Source organism: Eriocheir sinensis, chromosome 32, assembly GCF_024679095.1.
Source record: "Eriocheir sinensis breed Jianghai 21 chromosome 32, ASM2467909v1, whole genome shotgun sequence".
Taxonomy (NCBI): Eukaryota; Metazoa; Arthropoda; class Malacostraca; order Decapoda; family Varunidae; genus Eriocheir; species Eriocheir sinensis.
This window is the reverse complement of record NC_066540.1, coordinates 8,377,874-8,404,205: the sequence shown is the minus strand read 5'-3', so window position 1 is coordinate 8,404,205 and position 26,332 is coordinate 8,377,874. Positions and strand designations below refer to the sequence as shown.

The following is a 26,332-nucleotide window of genomic DNA, read 5'->3' as shown; positions in this document are numbered from 1 at the left end:
GCACGAGTAAAAGTGAGGGAAAAGACAGACGCTTTACTTTGTCGTGGTGAGGAGAGCTCGAGGCCCGCGTGTCCCAAAGGCTAACTGAGGCATTTTGTTGAGGGAAACTTTACCGTAGGGAGGCTCAGTGCTGCATCAGAGGATAAGTAATGGCTGCAGAAACTAGAGTGAAAGTGAGGGGAAAAGACGCGCCCTACACATGTTGTTTGGTTAACCAGGAAACTCAGGAATTGTGTGTCCCAAAGGTTGTTTGAGGCTTGCTGGCTGCCGCTCACGTGGCTGGTGGCGCACTGCCGAACGGATAAAGAAATGAATAGACAATAAACAGAACGGATACTTGATCGAGTGGACAACTGGCTTTATATAATTTTATTTGATTGTTTTATTTGTATTATGACTTTCTTCCGATGTATTTTCTTATATAACAAACGATATAAATGTAGCATCATTGATTGAAAGGAAGATCTTTATTAGACATTTACTTTAGAGAAAATTATTACTTTATTAAATAATTTATAAAAACAATAAAATCACATAATTCCATCTGAGTAAAATTTTTATTCAACGTTCATTAGTAATTAAAGATTGTGGGCTTAAGAAGTCGGTTCTGTCATCTTCCTCGTACCCTCAGTGACAGAGTTCAGCCTTGTGTTTAATATCTATTCTTTTTTTGATCCCTCAAAACCACCCCTGGTGCTGCCTGCCCCGTTGTCACCGCCCGGTGCGGCCGCTCTTTTGTTGGTTTTGAAACTAGACAGTAAGCGGCGGTGCGGATGTCTGTCATTCTCTGCTCAGTCCTTCTGTGCCGTCCTTTAAGAGGGTGTTGCCCTTGGAACGCCTTGTGTGTAGGTGATGAAGGGGAGGAACTTTGAGTTTCTCTGTTGCCCTGTGTTACCCTGAGTTTCTCGGTTATTTTGAAGTGACATGGATTGGCGTTGTGCAGCTGCAGCGTGGAAGACAAAGACCGCCATTTGAACTCAGTGCGTGGAACATTTTGGAGAAAACACACAAGGCATTCCACAGGCCATAGACTCTCTTTAAGCCAGGCACGGAGGGTTTGTGCAGTGAAGAGTCACCGACACAACCGCCTCCCATCGTCTCAAAACTTATTATAAATAAAAAGAAAATACCGCCCTCCTCGGAAGCGGGCGATAATACCGCTGGGTGCACACTTGACCAGATGGCTGTGCTGCTAATTGTTTGGTCGGCCTGTTGTCCTTTCGACTAAATATTCTTTTACCCAAATGTTCGATGACAATAAAATGTCTGTCCGTCCTCTGTCCGGGGCATGTTTTTTTGGCGAAAACTTTATTAGTAAACTCCACTGTTGTATGAGAAGAAGAGTAACCACCTTGCCTGATGCTGATGATTTTAGCGGCAATGGTGAAGGAAAACACTGAAAGACGGTGGTCACGTTCACTAGTTCCCGCGGTGTCCTGACGCTCTCCTCTACTTTACGATGATGATAAAGCGCGGGACGTTATTAATATTTCTTGCTCTTCCACTCTGATTTTGTCTTCTGGGTTTCCAAAACTCTTCCACGTGAAATATTTGTTGGTTTATTTCTGCAAGAGGTGTCTCGATGAGTGTGGGTTTGGGTTTCTTAGGGTGTTGTTTTCTGGGACTCCTTACTTCTCTCACTTCCTGGAGTGTGTCACGTCTCGTCATGGTGTTACTTTTCTTCTTGTTTCTCTTTGTCATCTTCGTCTTCGTTTTCCTCTTCTTCTCTTACTTTTTTCTTCTTCCTCTTCTTTTCTTCTACTTGTCTTTTCTATGACTACTTTTTTTCTTCTGCTTTTTTTTTCTTTATCTGCGTTTTCTTGCTCTTCCTGGTCTTCTACTTCATCTCTTTCCTCCTCCTCCTCCTCCTCCTGCTCCTCCTCCTCTTTCTCTTCCTCATTAGTTGGTTCCAAAACTGACAAATTTAGTTTATAGAGCAATCAGACAGACTCTCTTGAAGTTGCTAGGTCGTGTACACAGTAAGGAAAGCCAAGGGAGCCAGGCTAATCCCAGAGCTTACATACTATACCGAGTGAGGTGACGATATTGGTTAACTTAGGATATATGCCTTGGAAGCCTCTCAAGAGTGTTCGAGTGCCAAGATTACAGCATTGCGGATGAAGGAATAAGATAGAGGAAATAAGCTACAGAGAGAAGTCATTTAAGAAAGCTATCTGTAAACGGCAATGAACTGAATATACTGAGGAAGAGATTAGAAAAGATGGAAAGACAAGAATATATCTGAGCAATAGGAAGAAAACTGAAGCGGGGACATTAGCATAAGAAAGCGACAGAGCAGTTAAGAGATGCATAGAACCGATTTAAGTAGACGGAACACGCGGCAAAAAAAGGACTCAAAGGATGAAGATGAGGAAGAAAGAAGAAACATGAAAGGTTGACAAGAAAAGAACACGGATTTTAAAGGAGAAGTTTAACTGAGGACAAGGAAGAGGAAAGCAAGACGGGTGAAAGAAATGTTTAGAACCGAGTTGAGAAATTGACAAAACACTCACACAGAACTAGAAACAAAAGACAGAGACGAGGAAGAAGTAAGAGTTAAGAAGTTGATGGAACACTCGCACAGAACTAGAAACAAAAGATAGAGACGAGGAAGAAGTAAGAGTTAACAAGTTGATGGAACACTCGCACAGAACTAGGAACAAAAGATAGAGACGAGGAAAAAGTAAGAGTTAAGAAGTTGATGGAACACTCGCACAGAACTAGAAACAAAAGACAGAGACGAGGAAGAAGTAAGAGTTAAGAAGTTGATGGAACACTCGCACAGAACTAGGAACAAAAGATAGAGACGAGGAAGAAGTAAGAGTTAAGAAGTTGATGGAACACTCGCACAGAACTAGGAACAAAAGATATAGATGAGGAAGAAGTAAGAGACACAAGAAAGACTACAAGAGAGCACTCGGCTTTTAAAGGAGAAATAAAACTGGAGGCAAGGAAGAAGAAAGCAAGACAGTGGTCGAAGAAAGAATTAGAACCGGATCAAGACACCTCACAAACCGAATTTAACACTCATTTCGGACACTAACTTTCTTCCTTCTTTCTTTCTCTCATTCTTTCTTTCACTTAACAGGCACTAATTTTCTTCCTTCATTCTTTCTTTCTTCTTTCACTTAACGGGCTTTCTTTCCGTGTCCTTGAGCTGCTTCCTTTACTGTATAACAAAAGAATATAATTGACAACACAGAGGAAAAGAAGATGGGGCAGTTAAGGCAGAGAGAACCCAAAATTAATAAAAGCCTCTAATACCTCTGATAGACAAGAGACTGAAGCCCAAAACAGTGAAATCCTCTTGCTGGTTGGCTTCCTCTGGTGATGATAATAGTGATGATAATGATAGTGTGGCCGAGGAGAGAAGGGGTTGAATGGTTGATGGTGATGAGGATGGTAATGATGGCGATGGTGACGATTGGCTCAGTGTAGAAATAAGGTTGGCAAGGCAATGGACGGTTATCGGCCAAAATATTGCATCATCCCATAATTTTTTCTCCACTCATTTCCGTGCCCTCACACCACTCCACCCATCCACATAAACACCTCCCCTTCCACCTTTGCCTCCCATGCCCTTTCCACACTCTCGTCCCTCCCTCCTCCCCCCTATGCATACTCACCCCTCTCCTATTTCTTTTTCTTCCCATTTCATCATCACCACCACATCACTCCACCCATCCACATAAACACCGCCCCTGCCACCCCTGCCTCCCATGCCCTTTCCACACCCGCATCCCTTCCCCCCCCCTATACATACTCACCCCCTTCCTATGTCTTTTTCTTACCCCTCCACCTCTGCCTCCCATGCCCTTTCCACACCCTCATCCCTTCCACCCCCTATACATACTCACCCCCTTCCTATGTCTTTTTTTTTACCATTTCATCATCACCACCACATATCCATACTCATCCACACCTCGCCACCTGCCTTTCCACCTCCTGCCCATAGCTCTCCACCCTTGCATCCCTTCCTCCACTCCAGCCCTCCTCCCTCTCTCCCTCCTCTCCGTCCACCCTCACCTCCATAACCCTTCCTCTCCATCTTTTTCCTACCTTCCTTCCCTCCCCCATTTCTCCTCCCATTATCACCTTTCGTCTGCATCTTTTTCCTCCTTTCCCTCCACCTCCTTTCTTCATTCCTTCCCTCTTCCCATTCCTTCTCCCCATTATCACCTTCTCTCTTTATCTCTTTCCTTCTTTCCCTCCATCTCCCTTCTTCACTCCTTCCCTCCCTCCATTCTTCCTCCCATTATCACCTTCCCTCTGCATCTTTTTCCTCCCTTTCTTTACTCCTTCCTTCCCCCATTCTTCCTCCCCATTATCACCTTTCCTCTGCATCTTTTTTCTTCTTTCCTCCACCTCCCTTCTTCACTCCTTCCCTCCCTCCATTCTTCCTCCCCATTATCACCTTCCCTCTGCATCTTTTTCCTCCCTTTCTTTACTCCTTCCTTCCCCCATTCTTCCTCCCCATTATCACCTTCCCTCTGCATCTTTTTCCTTTCTTCATTCTTCCTCCCCATTATCACCTTCCCTCTGCATCTTTTTCCTCCCTTTCTTCACTCCTTCCCTCCCTCCATTCTTCCTCCCCATTATCACCTTTCCTCTGCATCTTTTTTCTTCTTTCCTCCACCTCCCTTCTTCACTCCTTTCCTCCCTCCATTCCTCCTCCCCATTATCACCTTCCCTCTGCATCTTTTTTCTTTTTTCCTCCACCTCCCTTCTTCACTCCTTCCCTCCCTCCATTCTTCCTCCCCATTATCACCTTTCCTCTGCATCTTTTTCTTTCTTTTCCTCCACCTCCTTTCTTTACTCCTTCCCTCCTCCCATTCTTCCTCCCCATTATCACCTTCCCTCTTCATCTCTTCGCTCCCTCCACCTCACTCCTACCTTCCCTCCCTCACTACTTTCCTCTCTCCCTCACCATCTACACTGCCGCCCCTCTTCCTCCCCCATAACCTACTTACCATCTATATACCTACCCTGCACCCGCTCTCCTTCCTCCCTACTACTCCCTCCCCCTTCCCTGCCGCTCTCCTCTGTCCCTGCCCTGTCCCCCCCTCCCCCCGCTGCCGCCCCCAGCACCACACACTCCACACACCGACGCTAATTTTACAGGTTTCGTGGCCGCGGCTCCAGCTCGCGTTTATCATCCCACGCCCGACATCGACGAAGCCCAATTTTACTAGTCTGCTGCTCCCGAAATATACCAATGGAGGGAGCGGGGGTGGGGGTGGGGGGGAGCGAGGGGGGTGTTTCTCTCTCTCTCTCTCTCTCTCTCTCTCTCTCTCTCTCTCTCTCTCTCTCTCTCTCTCTCTCTCTCTCTCTCTCTCTCTCTCTCTCTCTCTCTGTAGTAGTTTTCTGTATCATTTTTTTGTTTGTTTGTTTGTTTCTTTTTCGCATTGAAGGAAATTTTTCTTCAGAGGGGATGGTTTAAGTCAGCTGCTTCCTGTGTGCTTATGTTTTTGTTTTTTTGTTTTTGTTTTTGTTTGTTTGTTTGTTTCAGGGTTCGTGTTTTTTTTTGTGTGTGTTTTTTAGGTGTTTTTTTTCTCTCTATCTGTCTACCTATAAATCAATTTGTCTTTTTTCTCTTTTTCTCTTTTTTTATTGCTTCCTTTAATACTTTCTTCCATAACTCACTCATCTTCTTACTTTATTTTTCCTGTCATCATTTTTTCTTAATTCATTGACTAGTTTATTTATGTATCTATACTTATTTACTTGTTGTATTCGTATTGGAGGGGTGAACTGAAATATCGCCACCCATACACCCACCCATGCACCCATAGCTCACCCACCAGCAACCACCCCCTCCTTCACCCACTCATATCACCCACCCTCCGCCCTCCACTTTATACACCAAAAACTCCACCCCTCAACCCCACCCCATCCCACCTCTTAGAAATACCAAAATATTGCCTTCTGCGATCCTTATATGGTATCCTGCAAAATCTGACATATCCTGTAGCTGATTAGAGGGAAGGATGCCTTACCTCTCATCTTCTCTCTCTTCAGTGACTCTTGGAACATTAAAGGGAAAGAAGGGAGGTGGGTAAGAAGGGAAAGGGGAATCTTGTCTTTGGTGGTTGTGGTGGTGGTGGTGATGGCGGTGGTGGGGGTGGTTGCGGTAATGGTGGGGGGGGGGTGGAGGTGGTCTGGGTAAGGGAGTGCCTAGGTGTACCAGTAACCAGGCGCCTGTTTGTGACAACGCCTGGCACCCTCCCTTGCTTATTGGACGTAACATTTTCACGCCGCGGGTGGAGGCGGAGGTGTGGTGGTGGTGGTGGTGGTGCCCTGCCAGTGTAAACATCCCCACCACCACCACCTCCTCTTCATCACCACCCACCACCACCCCTGAGCGCCAACCACCCACCTCTACCACCCACCCACGCCTCCCCGTACCCCCACCCATCAACACCGACTGCCACCACCACCACCACCACCACCACCACCACCACCACCACTAGCCGATAAATCTCAAGAATGCGGGACGCCAGAGTAAACTGTAGATATTAGGTAAGGTCTGGCTGGGTAGAATATTTTTATCTTTTTTGGCTTTGGTGACGGAGATGGGGAGGTGGGACTGATGGGCAGGGTAGAGTTAGGGTAAAGGAGTGGTGGGTAGACTGGGCAAGCAGGGGGAGAGGGGGGGGAAGATTATGGGTCAGTGAGGCAGGGTTAAACAAAGGAAGGTTGGGTGACGGAGTGGACAGTTTTGGTATGACGTGGTATGACAGGGCGGGATTTAAGGGACGGGGGAATAGACAGAAGTTCAGCATAGTGAAGGGGAGGAGAAAGAGAGAGTGGTAGACAGGTGTTGGAGAGGGAAAGAAAATTGACCTGGTTTGGTATAGGATCGTAAAGCAAGGGGTTGAGTGACAGGGATAGACATTGTGACAGGGCATAGACGAATGGAGGATGCAGTGTTAGACAGTTGGGGGGAATATGGCTAACGGGCATGGGACGGTAAGATACGGGTTGTTGAAATGGGAGTGAGTGACAGGGTATTAAGCGGTAAGAGTCTGGTCCGGTGAAGTAGGGGGCGGTCAGACAGGGTGAGTGACAGGGTATAGATAGTGGTGAGAGTCTGGTCAGGCCTGGCAGGGGGGTAGGGGGGGTCAGACAGGCAGGGATGGGTGGCATGGTGTGGTTAGTGGCGGCTCACGGGGTTACTGGAATGCTTGAAAGTTATGAACGAACCATTACGGAGCTTCGAGAATGCCTTCGAAGCGGGTATTTCGGGCAGACCAACTCACCTGTTGAGATGGGCGTTGGCATAACCTCCTCCTCCTCCTCTCCTCCTCCTCACTTCGTCCCCTCCGTTTCTGCCCCCCCTCCCCCCCCTCCTCCTCCTCTTGCCACAGCCACCCCCCCACACACACACTAGCACCCTTTCCCTCCCCTCTCACCTCACACACACAGACACACACACTCCTCCCTCTTCCCCCCCACTTCCCCTCCCACTTTCCCTCCCACTTCTCCTCCCCCTTCCGCCAATTCCATAGTCATCACTGTAAAACTGGCTCGGTATAAAAGTGGCTGTGACCGAGTTTGCCCTCCACACGTGCACCATCTTCCAGTGTGTGAGGGTCGTCTCCTTAAGTCTCTCCGTCGGCTTCTCGAGGTTTATCCAAGTCTCCCCGTCGCCGCCGCCCGCACCCAACACCACCAACATGGCTCTGCAGCGTCAGGTTATGGCTAAGGTACGTAGGTGGCGCTGCGTCGCGGTCGGAGGGCGAAAGGGTGACACTCCAATTTAAGGTGACACACTCCCACATCTTCCTCACGCTGTCACCCTCTCGTTCACTTCCTCCCTCCATCTCCTTCCCTCCCTCTCGTCATCGCCGGGAAGTTGGTGACACTCCTTTCCGTCTCTTCCTCTCCCTCTCTGCTTCCTCACCCTGTCTCCCTCTCGTTCACTCTCTCACTCTCACCCTCCCTCCCTCTCCCTCCCTCCCATTCGCCATCGCCGGGACCCATAAATATTCTCCTCATGACGGATTTTGGCAAAACTCCGCTCGAAAGTGCAGCGAGCATGACCGTGCAGGTGAAAATAGCCCCGCGGCGACGCTTTGGGCTGGCGGCGGGGCTTCCAGGAACACTTCTTTGGAACCCTCGACGGGGCACGCTTGGCTTGACACTCCGGTGACAATGAGGAGGCGGAAGAGGAGGGATGAGTTGGCTGGGATTTTTTTTCTGTTTCTTAGTCTTTTGCATTTCCTCGTTGATTTGGTTTGCCTGTTCATTTTAGTCTGTTTGGCGTGACCCTCCCTCGAAGCTGACTGTGATAGCGATAACGAGGAGGAGGAAGAGGAGGTGGAATGAGTTGGCTGGGAGTTTTTTTCCCTCTCTTTGTCTGTGTGTATCTATTCCTGGGTCTAGTTTGCCTGTATTTGCCTGTCTGTTTGATCACCTGTCAATTTGGCTGTCGATTATTTTGTATGTTCGTGTGTTTGTCTGTCCGTCTCCTGTTGTGTTTGTTTGCGTTTTCGGTTTATTTCTGTTTTTTTCTGTCCAAATTTATCCACCTATCAGATGCCTATGTTTGTGTTTCTGTCTAGCTGTCTATAGCCATGTATGTCTGCACATTCTCTCTCTCTCTCTCTCTCTCTCTCTCTCTCTCTCTCTCTCTCTCTCTCTCTCTCTCTCTCTCTCTCTCTCTCTCTCTCTCTCTCTCTCTCTCTCTCTCTCTCTCTCTCTCTCTCTCTCTCTCTCTCTCTCTCTCTCTCTCTCTCTCTCTCTCTCTCTCTCTCTCTCTCTCTCTCTCTATCTATCTATCTATCTATCTATCTATCTATCTATCTATCTTATCATTTTAACGCCAGAAGACCAAGCAGCCGCCAGCGTTGTGAGAAGGAACTTGAAGGAAGAAAAAAACGACTTTGTTTCATCTTTCGCTTTCACAACTGTTCCCCGAGTCTCCCCGCGATGAAGAAGGCGCCCACGTCCACACCCTTTCCTTCCTTCTTACTTTTGTCCAAACTTAAATTAGAATACACCGAGATGTTATCCTGGGTGATGAGTCTTGTGAGTGCTGAGTTTGATTATGCTGCTGCCACTTGCCATCATTCTGGGAGAGTTTTGGGTACATGTAAAGGTGAATAGAAGAGCTAAAAAGGAAAGGTAGACAAGTTTCCAATTAGACAAATAGATAGGAAGGTAGATGGAAAGATCGAAAGGTAGATCAATGGATAGACGGACAGAAAGATTTATATGAAAAGCCTCAGTGTGTGTTTGTTTGTGTGTGTATGAAAAAGTTAATAGATGGTGATAGGAGAGGTAGACTGATTTACAGATAGATTGATAGATAGATAGATAGGTCGATAGGTGGAGCAATAGATAAAAGAGACAAAAAATAATATGAAAAACATAGTGTGTGTGTGTGTGTGTGTGTGTGTGTGTGTGTGTGTGTGTGTGTGTGTGTGTGTGTGTGTGTGTGTGTGTGTGTAAAAGCAAAACAGAAAGAAACCTTAAGTAATGTCTCTTGAAACGCAAACTGAGTGGGACGAGGTGGTTGGTCGACACTTACCTCCACTATTACCTCCTCCTCCTCCTCCTCCTCCTCCTCCTCTTCCTCCTCCTCCTTCTCCTCGTCTTCCCGGTAAAGACACAAAAGATTCCGCAAAATGGCAGACTGAACCGAAAACTTGAGTGTTAAGGATGAGAGAAAAAAAAAAGCCGGAAATTTCTCTTAAGGTAACTTCACTTCTTTTTTCTTTAGACATTCTGCCCCTCCGCGCCTTGCCTCGCCTTATTCCACCTCGCTGCGCTTCTCTTCTCCTTCCCTTCTTTTTTCTTCTTCCTCCATTCTTCTTCCTGTCATCTTCTCCCCTCTGCCACTCTTCACAAAGCGGAGGCTGATGTCAATGTTTTACTCATCTATGCGTCCTGATAATTATCGTGATGTAATAAAACTTTTGACTGTGTTAGATACTCATAACCCCTCGAATCGCACCCCCTCAAGACAAAGAACTGGTACTTGACAAAGGGAATTTTTTTGCTTTTCCATTGTAGTGAGATGAAAGAATGAACCACAGTAGGATCTAGTAAGGCGATCATCATACCTCGAATCGATCACCCTCAAGACAAGGAAAACTGATTAAGAGAACCTGTTACTTCTTGTGAGATTAAAAGATGAACAACAGTAGAAGGAAGTTATTGGGTAATCGTCATGCCTCGAGTCGCACCTCCACAAGACAAGGAACACTACCTGAGGGAACCTATTACCTGACTAGCCAGCCTTTCCTTTGTTACGAGATGAAAGGATGAACAACAGTAGAAGGTAGTTGTTGGGTAACCGTCATGTCGCAAGTCCCACCTCCACAAGACAAGGAACACTACCCGAGCGAACCTGTTACCTGATTAGCCATCTTTTCCTTTGTTACGAGATGAAAGGATGAACAACAAGAGGAGGAAGCTGTTGGGTAACCGTCATGTCGCAAGTCCCACCTCCAGAAAATAGAACACTTGCTTCCCGGCACGATCAGCGAAAGGAGGAAGTCGTTTAGTGATCGTCATTAATTATTTTTAGAAACAGCGAGTAGCGGGCTTTTTTTATTATTGCTTCCCTTTTTCATGGCCTTGAGCTGTCTCCTTTGTTGTAAAAAAAAAATCCACAAGACAGAGAACACTTGATAGAACCTCTTGCTGGCACGGTCACAGTCTGGGCTTTTCCTATCCGTATGCGTCTAGCGAACTCGGTTATTATGATTCCACTTCTCATATAACACTTACCATCAGAGGCAGTAATTTACTTTGACCCTTCTCTGTCTGCTTCCTCCCCTTTCCTAAGTTCCTCCTTCCCTCCCCTCAGTGCCTTAATTAACACCTGGCGCCACTGTTATCACGTAATACCCAAAACAGTAAAATCTTCGGCCCTGCTCTTTGTATGGCTCCTTCCCTTCCCTCCCCTCCCCGCCTTCCTTCCCTCCCCGCAGTGCCTTCATTAACACCTGGCACCACTGTTTTCACGTAAAATCTTCGGCCCTGCTCCGTGTATGGTTCCTCCTCTTCCCTGCCCGCCTTCCCTCCGCCCATCAGCGCAGTAACAAAATGGTGATATCATTAGTGCAGTTTTGAGGCAATAAATGTTTCGTGTCGTAATGGGCCAATCAGCGAGAGTGAGCGAGTGGGTGAGGAAGGGGTGGCGTCCTATACCTGGTTGGATAGCGAATTTTATGCGTTTTTTTATATTTTAATTTTCAAGTAGTTAAATGGAGAGAGTGAGGGAGGGAGACTGCCGGGAGGGGATGGGCAGCAACACACACACACACACACACACACACACACACACACACACACACACACACGCACCCGTTCACTCTTCCTTGCCTGCTTTTTGCCCACACCCTGCCCCCCTCCCCTCCCACCCCCCATCATGCCTGCTTCCGTGTGGTGACTGATGCATCCCAAATTAGCAACGACGAGCGAGCGATGACTGTGTCGATGGCTCGTTGGCTCCCTTGGGCGGCACGGCGACTGGCACCCTTCACAACACTTCCTCCTTTTGTGCGTGGACAGTGCCATGTGTGTGGGCGGGAAAGGCTTCGCGATCAAAAGACTGGGGAGGTTTAGTTTTGTCTTTTAGTTTTCCGATCATTTTATTTTCGCTGCGAAGGGGGTTCAGTTAAAGGCCGTAAATTAGGGATAGAAAGAATCCTCCTGAGTCCAGTCCAAAAACAGGGAAGATGAATGTGAAGGGAAGGATGATGACAACGACAAGGACGAGATGGAGAATGAGGAGGAGGAAGAGGAAGAGGAAAATGAGATGAGGTTGCAGAGGATGAGGAAGAAAGTTAATATAATAATTATGAGAAGAAGGAAATGGTGAGGCAAAAAGATGAGAAAGAAGAAGAAGCAGAAACAAAATATGAGTAAGAACCGGAAGAATAAAAGTACAACAAGAATACTAAGATGAGAAGGAGAAATAGAAGGTTGAGGAAGGTCGAAGAGGCTTGATTGATTGATTGATTGATTGATTGATTGACTGATTGATATTTTTATTGGTCTATAATGTACATTTAAAAATCAATTACATATTAGTTTAAAAACCCAAAGGAGAAGAAAGAGCAAGAGCGAGAACAAGAACACGCTGATTTTTCAAGTCATCGCCGAGTGACGGAAGATTACCCACATGTTGTCCGGATCTTCAGTCATCCCTGTCTTCAGCGACTTCGTTCAAGTGGAGCACCGGGGGGCAGCATGGGCCAAGCAAGAAGTCCTATATCACGGCAGCACTATAAAGAAAATTCGTCTGCGCCATTAATGGGATGGGGTATTCCAAGAGGCGTTACAGGCAGCACCTAAAATAATAAATAATAATAAAAATAAAGAAGAACGGAAGAAGAAAATGAAAATGAAGACGACCTGAGACATCGATGGTCCAATATTCCGAAGCTTGACCTGACATCCACTTGACTTGACCTAATTGTTATTGTTGTGGTGGTGGTGGCGGCAGCGGCGTTGATGTTGGTGTTAGAGACTTTTTTCTTTATCATCTTCTGCCTCTACGTCCTCATTTTCTCCTCCTCCTCCTCCTCATCATCATCTTTCTCTTTTAGCTCCCCCTAATACTATCTCTATTGTCTTTTCTTTATATATTTATTTATTTTCCTTCTTCTCTGTCTCCCTTCCTTCTTGACTGCCATAACTTACTTGCTTTTTCTTATTATTATTGTTATTACTATTAGTAGTAGTAGTAGGATTGTTATTATTATTAATATTATTATTATTATTATTATTATTATTATTATTATCATTGTTATTGTTATTCGGCCTCCACTACGCGGAGGTCCATTACTGTAATTGTCATTACGATTATTATTATTATTATTATTATTATTATTATTATTATTACTATTACTATTATTATTATTATTATTATTATTATTAGCAGTTTTTTTTTTTTTTTTTTTTTTTTCTACCAACGCCTCTCCGAAAACGTCGAGACCCAAATACCCAAGAAATTATACCTATGCTGCTGCTGCTGCTGCTGATGATGATGATGATGGTGACACTGATTGATTAAGGCCGCTCGAAAAGTCATGCAGATGTTGTTGTTGTTGATATTGTCGTTTTATGCAGCAAGACATTCTACTTATAGTGTTGATTTTCCTTTCACACGTAAATCTTTGATCTTCTTTATTATCTTCTGCCTATACTTTTACTTCCATTTCCTCTTTTCTCCTCATCCTCATCCTCCTCCTCCTCCTCCTCCTCCTCATCATCATCATTGTCCTTCTCGTGTTTGTGTGTTCGTGTACGTGTGTGATGTTCCGTCCTCTGCCACTTCCATTATAGTCCCCCATCCATCAAGTCCAATTCTCTGCCCCGTCACCATTCCTTCGCCGCGCTGTATAATTGGCCACACTGACAACGATTATCTTCAGCGCAAATAGTGTGCGAAGGACCTTGGCTTATTCGTCTGTCTGTCACTGTCACATCATCACCCCCACGTCACCTCCATCTCTTCGCCACTTCAACCACTGTCACAATCACCACCACCACCACCACCACTAGCCAAGAATGCCTGACCCTATCCCCTCTCTCGGACCGTTGCCCATATAAGTAAAGGAGTGTAAGGAATACTAAATATAGGGTATGCAAACGTGATGACAGTTACTGAGGTGAAGGAGGAGAATTAGACGGAGGTGAAGAGGACGACAACTCTGATAATGATGACGAGAGGGGGAGGAGGAGGAGGAGGAGGAGAGAAGAAGGAGGAGGAGGAGGAGAGGGTTGTGGTGTGGAAGAAGAGAAAGAACATAAAGAAGAAAAAAAACGATGGCAATGACGAACAAAAAGAGGAGTAGGATTAGGCTGTGGTGGTGCTAGAAGAGGAAGAACATAAAGAAAACAAATACTTATGGTAATTATGAACAAGAAGAGGAGGAATAATTATTAAAAAAAAAATATGATAGTTGTGGCGATAATGATGACAGAAAGAAATAAGAAAGTAAAGGAAGAAGTGCAAAAACAAAAGCTGGACAACAAGACTGACAAGAAGATAAATATGGATAATAACAATAAAAATAATAATACAACTAATAATAATGGAGTAAAAATGAGTTAAAATGATCATACAGCAGAGGGACACGAAGAAGGCAATCTCTACTCCCGGTACTGATATAAAGACAGGCAAAGACAGCCGTGGCCCTGCTGATAAGACGAGATGCCGGGAGAAACCATTGAAGCAGTAGAGTTCCCTGCGACCGATAACAAAAGTGAATTATAGGGAGTGGCTAAAGTACAAAGAGTATTATAAAATGGTTTGTAGGGGAAGAAGGGGAGGATATATCTGCGTGCAACTACCACTTGTAATGATATAAGTACAATGCAGACGGGCGCTAAGACTCGTAGACGGAAAATATAGGTGTTGTTTAGATGCACATGTGTCCACCTGTCCTATCTGATGTATGAATATGTATGGTATGTATGTATGTAAGAATGTGTACGTGTATAAATATGCGTGAACGTACTCATGCATGTATTCTCTCTCTCTCACACACACACACACACACACACACACACACACACACACACACACACGTAGGTTGCGGGGGTCGCCAAGCCTTCTCAGAATTATGGCCCCGCCGCCTAATTTAAGCGAGGGCGGCGGGGCGTGAGTTGTGGCCTGTTATACCCCGCCGCTGCCGTTTCGGGGCGGCGGGGCGGGAGAGAGAGAGAGAGAGAGAGAGAGAGAGAGAGAGAGAGAGAGAGAGAGATGGTCGGTGAACGTAATCATTTTTTCAGTTTATTCTTCCTCCCTCCTCTACTCCTCCTCCTCCTCCTTTTCCTCCGCTCCTTCTCCTAGTACTGCCTTTCTTCGTCGTTGTTGTTGTTTTTGTTTGTTTGTTTTTAGCTAGTGTGGATCGTGTCGTTTCGTTGGAGCAGTGATACTCTCCTTACTTTATCAGGGCAGGGCGTGTTTTCCTCTGCTGCTGTTCCGTCAAGACACTCCTCTATCTTACCTCCGAGACTACTATGTACTACTGCTACGTCTACGTCTGCCACCATTACGTCCACTCTTACTGCTACTACCATCATTAAAAATAAGCTCGACCGTCACTTCCTTCAACTTAATATCAACTAGAGTAGAAATGCAACGTTTTGGAGTCTTCTGATTAATGTAAAAAAAAAACTTTTAAGGACAGACCATCTTCCTCCTGCTTCACCTCCACTTCCTCCACCTCCTTGATTCTGGATTTACTCTCCTCCTCCTCCCCCGCCTCCTCTTCCTCCTCCTCCCCCGCCTCTTCTTCCTCCTCCGCCTCCTCCTCCTCCTCCTCCACATCCACTACTCCCTTTACTCCACTTTACTCCAACTTCAAACCTACTCCCTCCCACCCCCTCCCCATCCCACCCACCCCTTTCTCCACGCGGCACCCACGCCCACAACACACTTATTACCGCTACGCCCCACGCCCTCATCCCCCCCACCCCACCCCACCCCTCCCACTCGAAACCCCCCACTCCCTATATGCCCCGCCCACTCCCCTTCCTTCACCTCCTACTCACGCTCCTCCCCCTTTTAGTGTGTGTGTGTGTGTGTGTGTGTTTGGCAAGTACCGCTGCTTATGCCACCCCGTTTGTTTATTTGTTTGTTCGTTTGTTTGTTTGTTGTTTTTGCTTCCCATCACTTGTCATGACTCACCAGCATGCACTTACCTTCCTCTTCCTCCTCCTCTTATTCCTCTGCTTTCATTCTTCTTCTTCTTCTTTTCTTCCTCCTCCTCTTCTTCTTTCTCCTCCTCCTCCTCCTCCTCCTCCTCCTCGTAGAACTCATTAGGGACCTCAATTTAGCTACAAAATCAAACTGTTTGAAACACGACCAAAAAGCTGTTTACTCTTGACTGACCTCCACCTACTCTTCATTCTCCACTACTACTACTACTACTACTACTACTACTACTACTACTACTACTACTATTACTACTACTACTGCTACTTCCTCAATTCATTTTAACTCATTTAAAAAACCACACGCTGCCAACTACTGACGTCATTGCCTGTCTCAGATGCACAATTTTATTTTCCCCGATAGTCTATTTAAAGCGTTAATTTCAATATTCTTCATCCCTGAGTGTTCGAACTAAGCGGGTAAAGCACGGATTGAAATAGATGAGTTGCAGAATAAATCGCACCACCTGTCTCTCTCTGACATACAAACTTCTTACACTTGAAAGACGTTGCTGATTCTATTTTCTACTTTTTTACTGTATTTTTCATCCTGTTAGTATCATCCATGTTTGTTTGTTTGTTTGGCGCTGTGACTAATGGGGTCGTTTTATCAGCGGGAACCTTTACATATATTTATTCTTTTTAATGTTATTGTTCATTCGTATTGATCACCGCTGTCAGTTTTAACCCCTAACGTTTTCATTTTCAATTTTTTTCTGTTTTTTCCTTTTCTCATTTTTTTGGTTTCTCGTTTTAATGGAGGGGAACAGTGGTATGTTGTTGTTGTTGTTGTTTTTGTTTGTTTGTTTTTAGCTAGTGTGGATCGTGTCGTTGGAGTGGAGCAGTGATATTTTTTTTCCTCTGTGACGAATGTGGTGTATTTTTTCTTTAACTAATGTCGGTCGTTTCATTGGAGATAACTGTGGTATATCTTTAATGTGGATTGTTTGATTGGAGGGGAATTGGTATATTTTCCTCCCTTCGTCTGGACGCAGCCTTAACTTACCTTTGAGACGACCAGGCGAGTCTTTTAGTCGCTGTGCTCTCCTTACCTTCCTCAGGGCAGGGCGTGTTTTCCTCTGCTGCTGCTCCGTCAAGACACTCCTCTATCTTACCTCCGAGACTACTATGTACTACTGCTACGTCTACGTCTGCCACCATTACGTCCACTCTTACTGCTACTACCATCATTATTGCTACTGTTATTACTACTGTTTCTAGTAATAATAATGATAATAGTAATGTTTGTTTAGACATTAAAGACTAAAAAGCTGCAAATGAGTAGTCACTAGCCCGCAAGCAAACACATGGACTCCTGTCGGACGTTTGAACAATCTTGCCGTAAATCTTGGCGCTGGTCTGAATAATAAACACTTACTGACTTCAAGGGAATTTACACAAAACCTTCTACTGTCCAGGTGCCTCCAAAGGTATATGTAGCAGCAAAAAGATGATTGTGCTTGCAAAGACAACTATAAATTTTACGTTCCTGAATAAATGGGACTTGAATGTTAAAAGTTACATTGGCATAGAAATTAAAGAGCTCGCAATCGCTGCAGTCTGTAAAAGCAAGGCAGCTGGACGCATGATAATTAAACAAGAGCGAAAGACTATTGGAAGCAGTGTTTTCATTGATTACTCTCTCGGAGGTAGGTTTCAGTGTTGCTTTGGCTTTATTTGTATTACTTTTATTTGTTAATTTCGCTCATGTCGGCTGAACTAAGAACGAATAACTAATGAACAAGACTTTCCTCGCAGCTGACTTGCCATGATACTTAATTGGAAGCAGTATTTTCATGACTTACTATCTCTGAAGTAAGTTTGTCAGCGCTGATTTGGTTCCATTTTGTATAATTTTCATATATATTAATTTCAATCATGTAAGCCGAGCTAAGAAAGAATGGCTATAGAGCTAAACTTTCCTCGCAACTGACTGCTATGGTGTTGAATTTGAAGTCTTTGTTTTGTTACATTATCATTATTTTTTTATGAATACTTCGTCCGTTCATGAGGAGTGTCAGTTCCCGGTCAGCTTGGTCAGGGTAGGCACATAGGGGGTCGTAATTTATTCTCCTAATCACAGAGTCACAAGTCAAAGAGACGGAGGAGAGCGTTGTATGTAGCAAAGCGCAGATTAGGCAATACATCACTGCTGTTCCCTGCTGAAGTATGGTCTCTCTCTCTCTCTCTCTCTCTCTCTCTCTCTCTCTCTCTCTCTCTCTCTCTCTCTCATTAGTTTTAGCTCATAGTCCCCTTCGTTCCACCTTTAGACGATGGATACACACACACACACACACACACACACACACAGTCGGGGAGTCGTTGGCAGGGTGTGGGTGGGGGAAGACGAAAGTTTAAAGCTGTTTATGTTAGAGAGGAATGAAGAGGAGGGAGGGAGGGAGAGAGAGAAGGAGGGAGGAAGGAAGGGAGAGAAGAAAGTATTTTGGTGGAGGGCGTCCCTAGCCCCGAGCGTGGGTGGTGGATGTGGGAAGAGAGAGAGAGAGAGAGAGAGAGAGAGAGAGAGAGAGAGAGAGAGAGAGAGAGAGAGAGAGAGAGAGAGAGAGAGAGAGAGAGAGAGAGAGAGAGATGGGGTAGGGCAGCAAGAGGTGAAGTGTGGGTGGTGTTCCGGGGGGAGGGGGATGTTTGGGGGGGGGGGGTAGAGAGAGAGAGAGAGAGAGAGAGAGAGAGAGAGAGAGAGAGAGAGAGAGAGAGAGAGAGAGAGAGAGAGGGGAAGATGGGAAGAGGGGGGGAGAGAGGGGAAGATGAGAGGGAGCTGACTAGGGGGAAGGAGGGAGTCGGAGGGAAGGAGGGCAGGCGAGGGGCACGGTCTTTGAGTAATGTGGGGGCGTGGGGGGCGGGTGTCGAGAGGTGTGAGGGAGAGGGTTCGAGAAAAGAGATGTGGTTGTGGTTTGGTCTCCACGTTTATAAATGTTTGCCTAATTGAGATTGTGTAAGGCTCTGGCAGCGTGTTTGAGGCTGCTTGTTGGACTCATTAGCTTGGAGATAAGGAAGCTAAGGCGGTGTGTAGAAAATGAAGAGCTGATTATAATCCTCGAAGTATTTTAAACGTGACTTCGGGATATAACATGAAGATAGTTTATTTGCAATTAAGAAATCTCGGCCCACTTAGCATAGATAGTCACCCTTTGGCTTGTAAATGAACCAATAATATCCGTAGTTCGTTTTTCCCCGTCTTTACACCTTGGACGATAAACACGAAGCTAAGTCGAGTACCTATTAGATATGCACGGATCCTTTACATAAGACAGAACTTCACTCGTTGGGTGCAGAAAGTGTGTGACCCAAGTACCAATCACATCTGCCATCACATCGTACGTTTTACCAGGCAGAATGAAGAGTCGTGTGTGTGTGTGTGTGTGTGTGTGTGTGTGTGTGTGTGTGTGTGTGTGTGTGTGTGTGTGTGTGTGTGTGTGTGTGTGTGTCCGAATGAGAGACAGACATACGGAAGGACAAAGGCAAAAACAGACTCAGGACACCTCTCCTCCCGAAATTGACCTCTCTTTTTATCCACTCCTTTGACCTCTATTCAGGAGCAGTAAGTACCGGGCTTTTTTATATTCTTTACGCCCTTGAACTGTCTCCTTTGGTGTAAAATATAAAAACATTACATTTTCTTTCTACCGTCGAGAAACAACATTCACATAAAAGTCGCATTGTCAGTCGCCCTCTTGGTGTTAATGTTACTGTTACTTGTGTTACTGCTTATCATTGTTATATATTTTTTGTCATACTGGTCATTTATTAGATTCCCACATAAGAGCTTCACCTCCCCAACCGGCCTCTTGCAGACTCCTTATGTTTTTATGTTCTTATGTTCTTATGTCATAATTTTAAATCAGCCTCAGAATTATCAGCAGCAGCAGCATTTTCTGGTAGCATTTTATTATCGTTGACCCTGCTAATAGGCCCTCACCCCCACCCTCCCTTCCTCCGCCCCCTCTTCCACCGCCTGCACCACCACCACCACCACCACCCCCACCACTACTACTTCCTTCTGTATTGAAACACTGCAACACACACCAACACTCTCTTTACTAAGTTATTCAAGGATGGGAGTCAGTTCTTGATCGTTTCTCTTTTATAGTCTTCTGCTCAAAAAATATTAATGACAGTGTGTGTTGTTTTGTTCTTCATCGTCGTCCTCATCATTATCATCATCATATCATTATTATTATTATTATTATTATTATTATTATTATTATTATTATTATTATTATTATTATTATTATTATTATTATTATTACCCTTTTCATTATTTATCGCCATTTTCTTCATCATGTCAATATCTTAATCACCATCTCTGCTTATCCCCATCAACATCATCACCATCATTATCATCACCATCACGCTAACACCATCAATAGTGAAAATTAGATCTTCAGCCTAAGTCATCCTATGTAAAAGAGAAATGTACCTAAGTCTCATTGTTTTATCTCCCTCCTTTCCGCCTGACCTCCCCCCTCCCCTCTCTCCCTTCCGGTGTATCCATTCCCCACCTCCTGCCAACTTCCTCTTCCACCCCCTTCCTGCCCTACATTCTTCCCTTCTTCACTCCCCTTCCTGTTTATTTTTTCCAACTTTTTTCCCCCTCGTATCCAACTTTCCTTCAGAACTCAGACGGTCGGAGAGGCAGAAAGTAGTGACGATGCTAAGGATATGTGTATCAGAGCTAGAATTTTGTTGCTGACAGACCAAAATGTGGAAAAAAGTGGATGCCTAGTAGTAGTAGTAGTAGTAGTAGTTGTTGTTGTGATATTTTAACAGGATTTTTATTGATTCTGAATTGCTGAGTTACAGAGAGAGTTACAGAGAGAGAGAGAGAGAGAGAGAGAGAGAGAGAGAGAGAGAGAGAGAGAGAGAGAGAGAGAGAGAGAGAGAGAGAGAGAATTTTTTACATAGAATTACATAGAAAATCAGACCACACAGACCCCATGGTCCAGACTAGGTGGTCTGTCCTTAAACCTAAGTGATTTTACATTAATCAGAAGGCTCCAAAACGTTGCATTTCTACTCTAATTGATATTAAGTTGAAGGAAGTGACGGTCGAGCTTATTTTTGAAGGAGTCAATCGTGTTACACTGGACCACTGATGGTGGAAGCTTATTCCATTCTCGCACTACAACGTTGGTAAAGAAAAATTTGGTGCAGTCTGAATTTACTTGTCTACATCTGAGTTTTACGCCATTGCTCCTCGTGCGCAAAGTGTCATCGATCATAAACAATGTTGATCTGTCTACATTCGTGAAACCATTAAGTATTTTAAAACATTCGATCAGTTTTCCTCGGAGGCGACGTTTCTCATGAGAGAACATATTAAGGGTAGAAAGCCTTTCTTCGTAGGATTTGTTGCGCAAGGACGGGATCATTTTCGTTGCCCGACGCTGAACACCTAATTTAGCAATATCCTTTGCATGGTGGGGAGACCAAAACTGTACCGCAGATTCCAAGTGGGGTCTGACTAAACTATTGTAGAGCGGTAGTATTACATCTTTATTCTTGAATAAAAAGTTTCTTTTAATGAAGCCCAACATTCTGTTCGCTTTATTTGCTGCATCGATGCATTGCTGTGAGAATTTGAGGTTTGACGCGATTTTGACCCCCAAGTCCTTGACGCATTGAACGCTTTTGAGTTTAACGCCGCGCATTTCGTAATCGAACTTCTTATTCCTCGTTCCAACTTGAAGGACCTGGCACTTGTCTACGTTCAAGGGCATCTCCCATCTATCCGACCAAGCTGAAATTTTGTGCAAATCCTCTTGGAGGCTTTGCCTGTCTTCGTCAGTGAGAACCGAGTTACCAATCTTTGTGTCGTCTGAAAATTTACTAATGCGGTTATTGAGTCCAACATCCACGTCGTTGATGTAAATAAGTAAGAGCACTGGGCCAAGAACCGAGCCCTGAGGGACGCCACTAGTGACCGTCGCCCACTCTGTGTTAAATCCGTCAATCACCACTCTTTGTTGTCTGTTGCTCAACCAATTCGCGATCCATTGGTTTACTTGACCATCAATACCTATTTGCTTTAATTTGTAAAGTAATTTATGATGTGGGACTTTATCAAACGCTTTCTGGAAATCAAGATAGACTACGTCCAGTGATTTGGTTACGTCATAAACAGTAAAGAGGTCGTTATAAAAGGTTAAGAGGTTTGATAGGCAGGATCTTTTGTTTCGGAAGCCATGTTGTGAGTCCCCAATTAATGAGTGGCTTTCAAGGTAACTCACAATTTTGTCTCTAATTATGCCCTCAAGTAGCTTACCTACAACCGAAGTTAGACTAATGGGCCTGTAATTACCTGGTACTTTTTTGTCTCCTTTCTTAAAAATCGGTGTCACGTTAGCCTTTTTCCAATCTGAAGGGACAATGCCTTGTCGCAAGGACATATTGAATACGGTTGTGAGGGAGGAGAGTATTTCGCTCCGTTTCTTTCAGCAGAGTTGGATATACTTTGTCAGGTCCAGGACTTTTATTTGTTTTAAGTGATTTGAGGGCTTTTAAGGACTTCATCGGGTTTTATTTCAAAGTTAGGCAATGCATGCTCGGGATTTACATTAGTACTGGTGTTGGTGGTAGTGGTGGGTGGACTGCTAGTATTAAACACCGAGGAAAAGTAATTGTTTAATAGGTTTGCAACGTGTTGGCTGTCAGTCACTAGTGCACCGTCGCTCTTTGTTAAGGGTCCAATTCCACTTCTGATCGCCTTTCTGTTGTTTATGTAACTGAAGAAGGATTTCGGATTATTTTTACAGTTGGCTGCAATATTTTCTTCATATTTACGCTTTGCCTGACGCACTAATCTGTTTACTCGTCGCCTGGCATCATTGTAGAGTCTAAGAGAGAGAGAGAGAGAGAGAGAGAGAGAGAGAGAGAGAGAGAGAGAGAGAGAGAAAGAGAGAGAGTCGTCGCTTTCTATAGTAGTTCACATTCGGCAAAACCTCTGCCTATCCCGCCTCGACACACACACACACACACACACACACACACACACACACACACACACACACACACTGGTGATGGGGGTGGCGGTGGTGGTGGTGGTGGTCAGACACAGTAAATAGTCCTAAAAGGAATTGGTGGTGATGGTGGTGATGGTGATGAGAGAATGTGGTGAGGGCTTCCGTGTGTGTGTGTGTGTGTGTGTGTGTGTGTGTGTGTTAAGCCGGCGTCACACTGGACCTTAGTATTTTCCCTCGCTGCTTGCCGCGCGCCGAGTGTTTGCCGGCGAGCAAGTGAGCGGCATCGCCACACAGGATCCCAGCGGTTTGGCGGACCTCGAGCGTCATCGCCTGCCGCGGCCCTGTAAATCAACAAACCACAAACATCCCGATTCCTGGACGTCGCCCTCACCCGCCTTTCGATTAATGAACGTAGAATTTAGGCCTTCCACATGTATCGTTGAAAGGGGCACTTGCGGGAAGGTTCCAGAGAAGGATATTGCTTGGGGGCGGCCAGTTTTTTTGTTTACATCTGAGTCACGTCCTCCGACGGGCTGCTCTCCGCACACACAAACCGCTCATGAGATTCATCAACCTGCCAGCCAGTGCTCGGCGCCCGGCAAGCAACGAGCGAAAAAAGGTCCAGTGTGACGCCAGCGTTACTTGTCGGCGTGTATGCCATGTTCTGCAGGTAACGGAACAAATACACCGAAAGAAATAAGAACAATAATTTTCTTGCTCAACCATCCTGAGGTAGTGAGACCCGGAGACACCTCGAACCTCACCATCGTGTTGACGCAGCACAACAAAAATGTAAAACAGTCAATTCAGGATGTCTGAGCATCATACCAAAGATTTGCTGTTCATAATGGGAACAAATGTAAATTCTAGTCTAACCCATACTCTATTTTATTTCGTAATGTTTAAAATATATGGTTTTCCGTTAACCTGAAGACTTAAGTTATTGACTACGTGTATATCAGCCGTGTAAAAAATATTGGCACTATCTAATCTCACCTTTGTTCCTCGTTTTAAGACATTTCGTTTTAAAAAGTGTGATATATCTTGCAATACTTTCACTCTTTTTCAGTAAACAACGGTACATGAAACAAATCATCGCCTCACTGCACATCGTTCGCCAACACCTCGTGGAGTTAGACCTGTTTGATTATTTATCATTATCGGAAATTTGCCGCGCTCTGCCCTGCAAAGGCCGCATTTTCCTTCACGTATTATTATAATATTATTTTAATATTGTTATTACTATTACTGTTATTAGTAACATCGTTATTATTGTTATTATTTTTATTACTATTATTATTACTATTATTATTATGTTTATTATTATTATTATTATTATTATTATTATTATTATTATTATTATTATTATTATTATTATTATGTTTATTATTATGTTTATTATTATTATTATGTTTATTATTATGTTTATTATGTTTATGTTTATTATGTTTATTATGTTTATTATGTTTATTATGTTTATTATTATTATTATTATTATTATTATTATTATTATTATTATTATTATTATTATTATTATTATTATTATTGTTATTTTTATTATTGTTATTATTGTTATTATTGTTATTATTATTGTTCCAGTTAACTCGACCAGGAATCGAACACGCGGCGCCCGCCTCCACCTCGCCTACGGGAAGTGGCGGCGGGCGCCGCGTGAGCGGTTCAATTCCTGTCCTAGATAACTCGAGTTGTCTGGCCATGATTATTGTTGGTATTATTAAAGACGCCTTGACACAAGGGCATTTAGCTCCTATGTAACAGCAAATGTTTGGCACAATTGGAAGGCCACCGCAGCAGCTGGGTGTGTTGTTTATGGGCCAGGAGGCGGGCCAAGGGCAAGACAGAATAAAAATATATACATATAAATGCCCACAACCTGCGCCCAGTAAAGCCCACAGGTCAAAGAAGACGCCTAAAGAAAAGAGATCATATTTGGCAGCAGGGATGCCCTACTCTTACGTAAAAAAGTGAAGGTTTATTGTAATTATAAAGCTTCCATTACATGAGGAAATTTTGCTCTTTCATGACAAACTTAAGCATGAATATAAGGGCAACGGAGCATGGTGCAATCTTGCGCTTACATAACGAAGTAAAAGTCTTAGCATGACAGAGGATAAGAGCGTCAGGCAATTTTGTTCTTATACAATGAAATAAAGGTTTAATGTAGTCATGAAACTGTTCTTACCGATGATGATGATGATGATGATGATAAACTGCCTCGGCCTGCCAGCAACGCCCACGGCCGATAGAGGGAGCTGATTCATCGGCGGGAGGAGAGGTTCCCCTGGGCGGCCGTGGCAGTGGCAGAGATCAGGGACAAGTGGTGGGCGAGGACAGCTATTACTGTCGCTGTCACCTGCTGCACGGCCTCTGGGTGGGGACGGAAGGGCAGGGTTATCTGTAGCTCAGTACGCAACAGGACCGAATGAGGCGAAAACATTGATCAAAAATAGTGAGTGATCCTTTTTTTTTATTTACACCAAAGGAGACAGCACAAGGGCACAAAAAAAGGAAACAACAATAAAAAAAAAAGCCCGCTACTCGCTGCTCCTGTAAAGAATCCAAAGAGGCGGCCGAAAGAGCAGTCAATTACGCGAGAATTACGTGAGAAAAAAAATAATAATTAAAGTGGAAAAAGCCAAAACCAAAGAATAAGACGAGGTTTGTTACATCACCCTTGAATGACTTAAATCCTTTCACTTCACATTCAATCCCTTAGTCTCGTTGTTGTTGTTTTTCTCAGAGGATTCATTTTATTACTTTCATTTCACTTGAAAAATATATGATGCCGTTTCTTCGCTTTCTGTAGCTTTTGACGGGAGAAGTTCACGTCTTATTTTAAACAACACTGGTAATGGCCGATTGTAGGTATTATTCCTCTGTGTTGCATTAATACTTTTCGGCCTATTTTAGTGTGTGTTACTGATGTCTTTTGTGTCATGGTGGTGCAGACGTTCATAAGAGCTCCGACGATGGCCGCTCCTATATACCGTGGAAGGATTTTGATGCTTATTTTTATTCTTGTGTTCTCGTCATTTCACAGCGGCTACTTTGATCCTTTTTTATGCAGAATGAAAAATATATACCTCGATTACTCTTCCTCGTAAAATTAAACTCAAACCTGGAAGGCAAAAGAATAAGTCATTGAAGTTCAGACTGAATGAATTTATAAGTACTATTTTGTTACCACGTGCAGCGGCGGCGGAGAGGAACACAGACTTATTGACAAGCATCCTCGTAACCGTGATGTGTGTGTGTGTGTGTGTGTGTGTGTGTGTGTGTGTGTGTGTGTGTGTGTGTGTTTCGTCGCATTCTTCCTGCTGCTGCGTCGGTCTCTGAGACGTCAACAAGAACAAAATTAAACTCATAATCACATACATATCGTGGCATAATATTAACTGTCCTTCCTTTCTTCCTTTTCTTCTTTCTTCCCATCCTTCCCTCTGCCCTTCTTTTCACCCTCCCTACTTCTCCTATGCAGTTCCTTTTCTCTTCCATCATTTCTTCCTCCTTTCCTTCTTTCCGTTCCTTCTGATCATCCTTCCTTTCCTCTCCTTTCCTCCTTCCGCCACCTTTCATTTCCCCATTCCTTCCTGTCCTTGTCACCCTTTCTGGCTTTTCCTTCCATCTCTTCCATCCTTTCTTCCTTCCTTCCT

At 44.4% G+C, this 26,332-nt stretch overlaps 1 protein-coding gene across 1 annotated transcript in view; it reads left to right on the top strand.

Moving 5' to 3' along the window:
• The first annotated feature begins 7,540 nt into the window (after nucleotides 1-7,540).
• Nucleotides 7,541-26,332, top strand: part of LOC127006103 (muscle-specific protein 20-like) — a 61,799-nt gene continuing 43,007 nt past the window's right edge. The window contains exon 1 of the mRNA XM_050875609.1: nucleotides 7,541-7,706. Coding sequence (XP_050731566.1) covers nucleotides 7,677-7,706 — 30 coding nt within the window. The 5' untranslated portion in view covers nucleotides 7,541-7,676. The remainder of the gene's footprint in view (nucleotides 7,707-26,332) is intronic.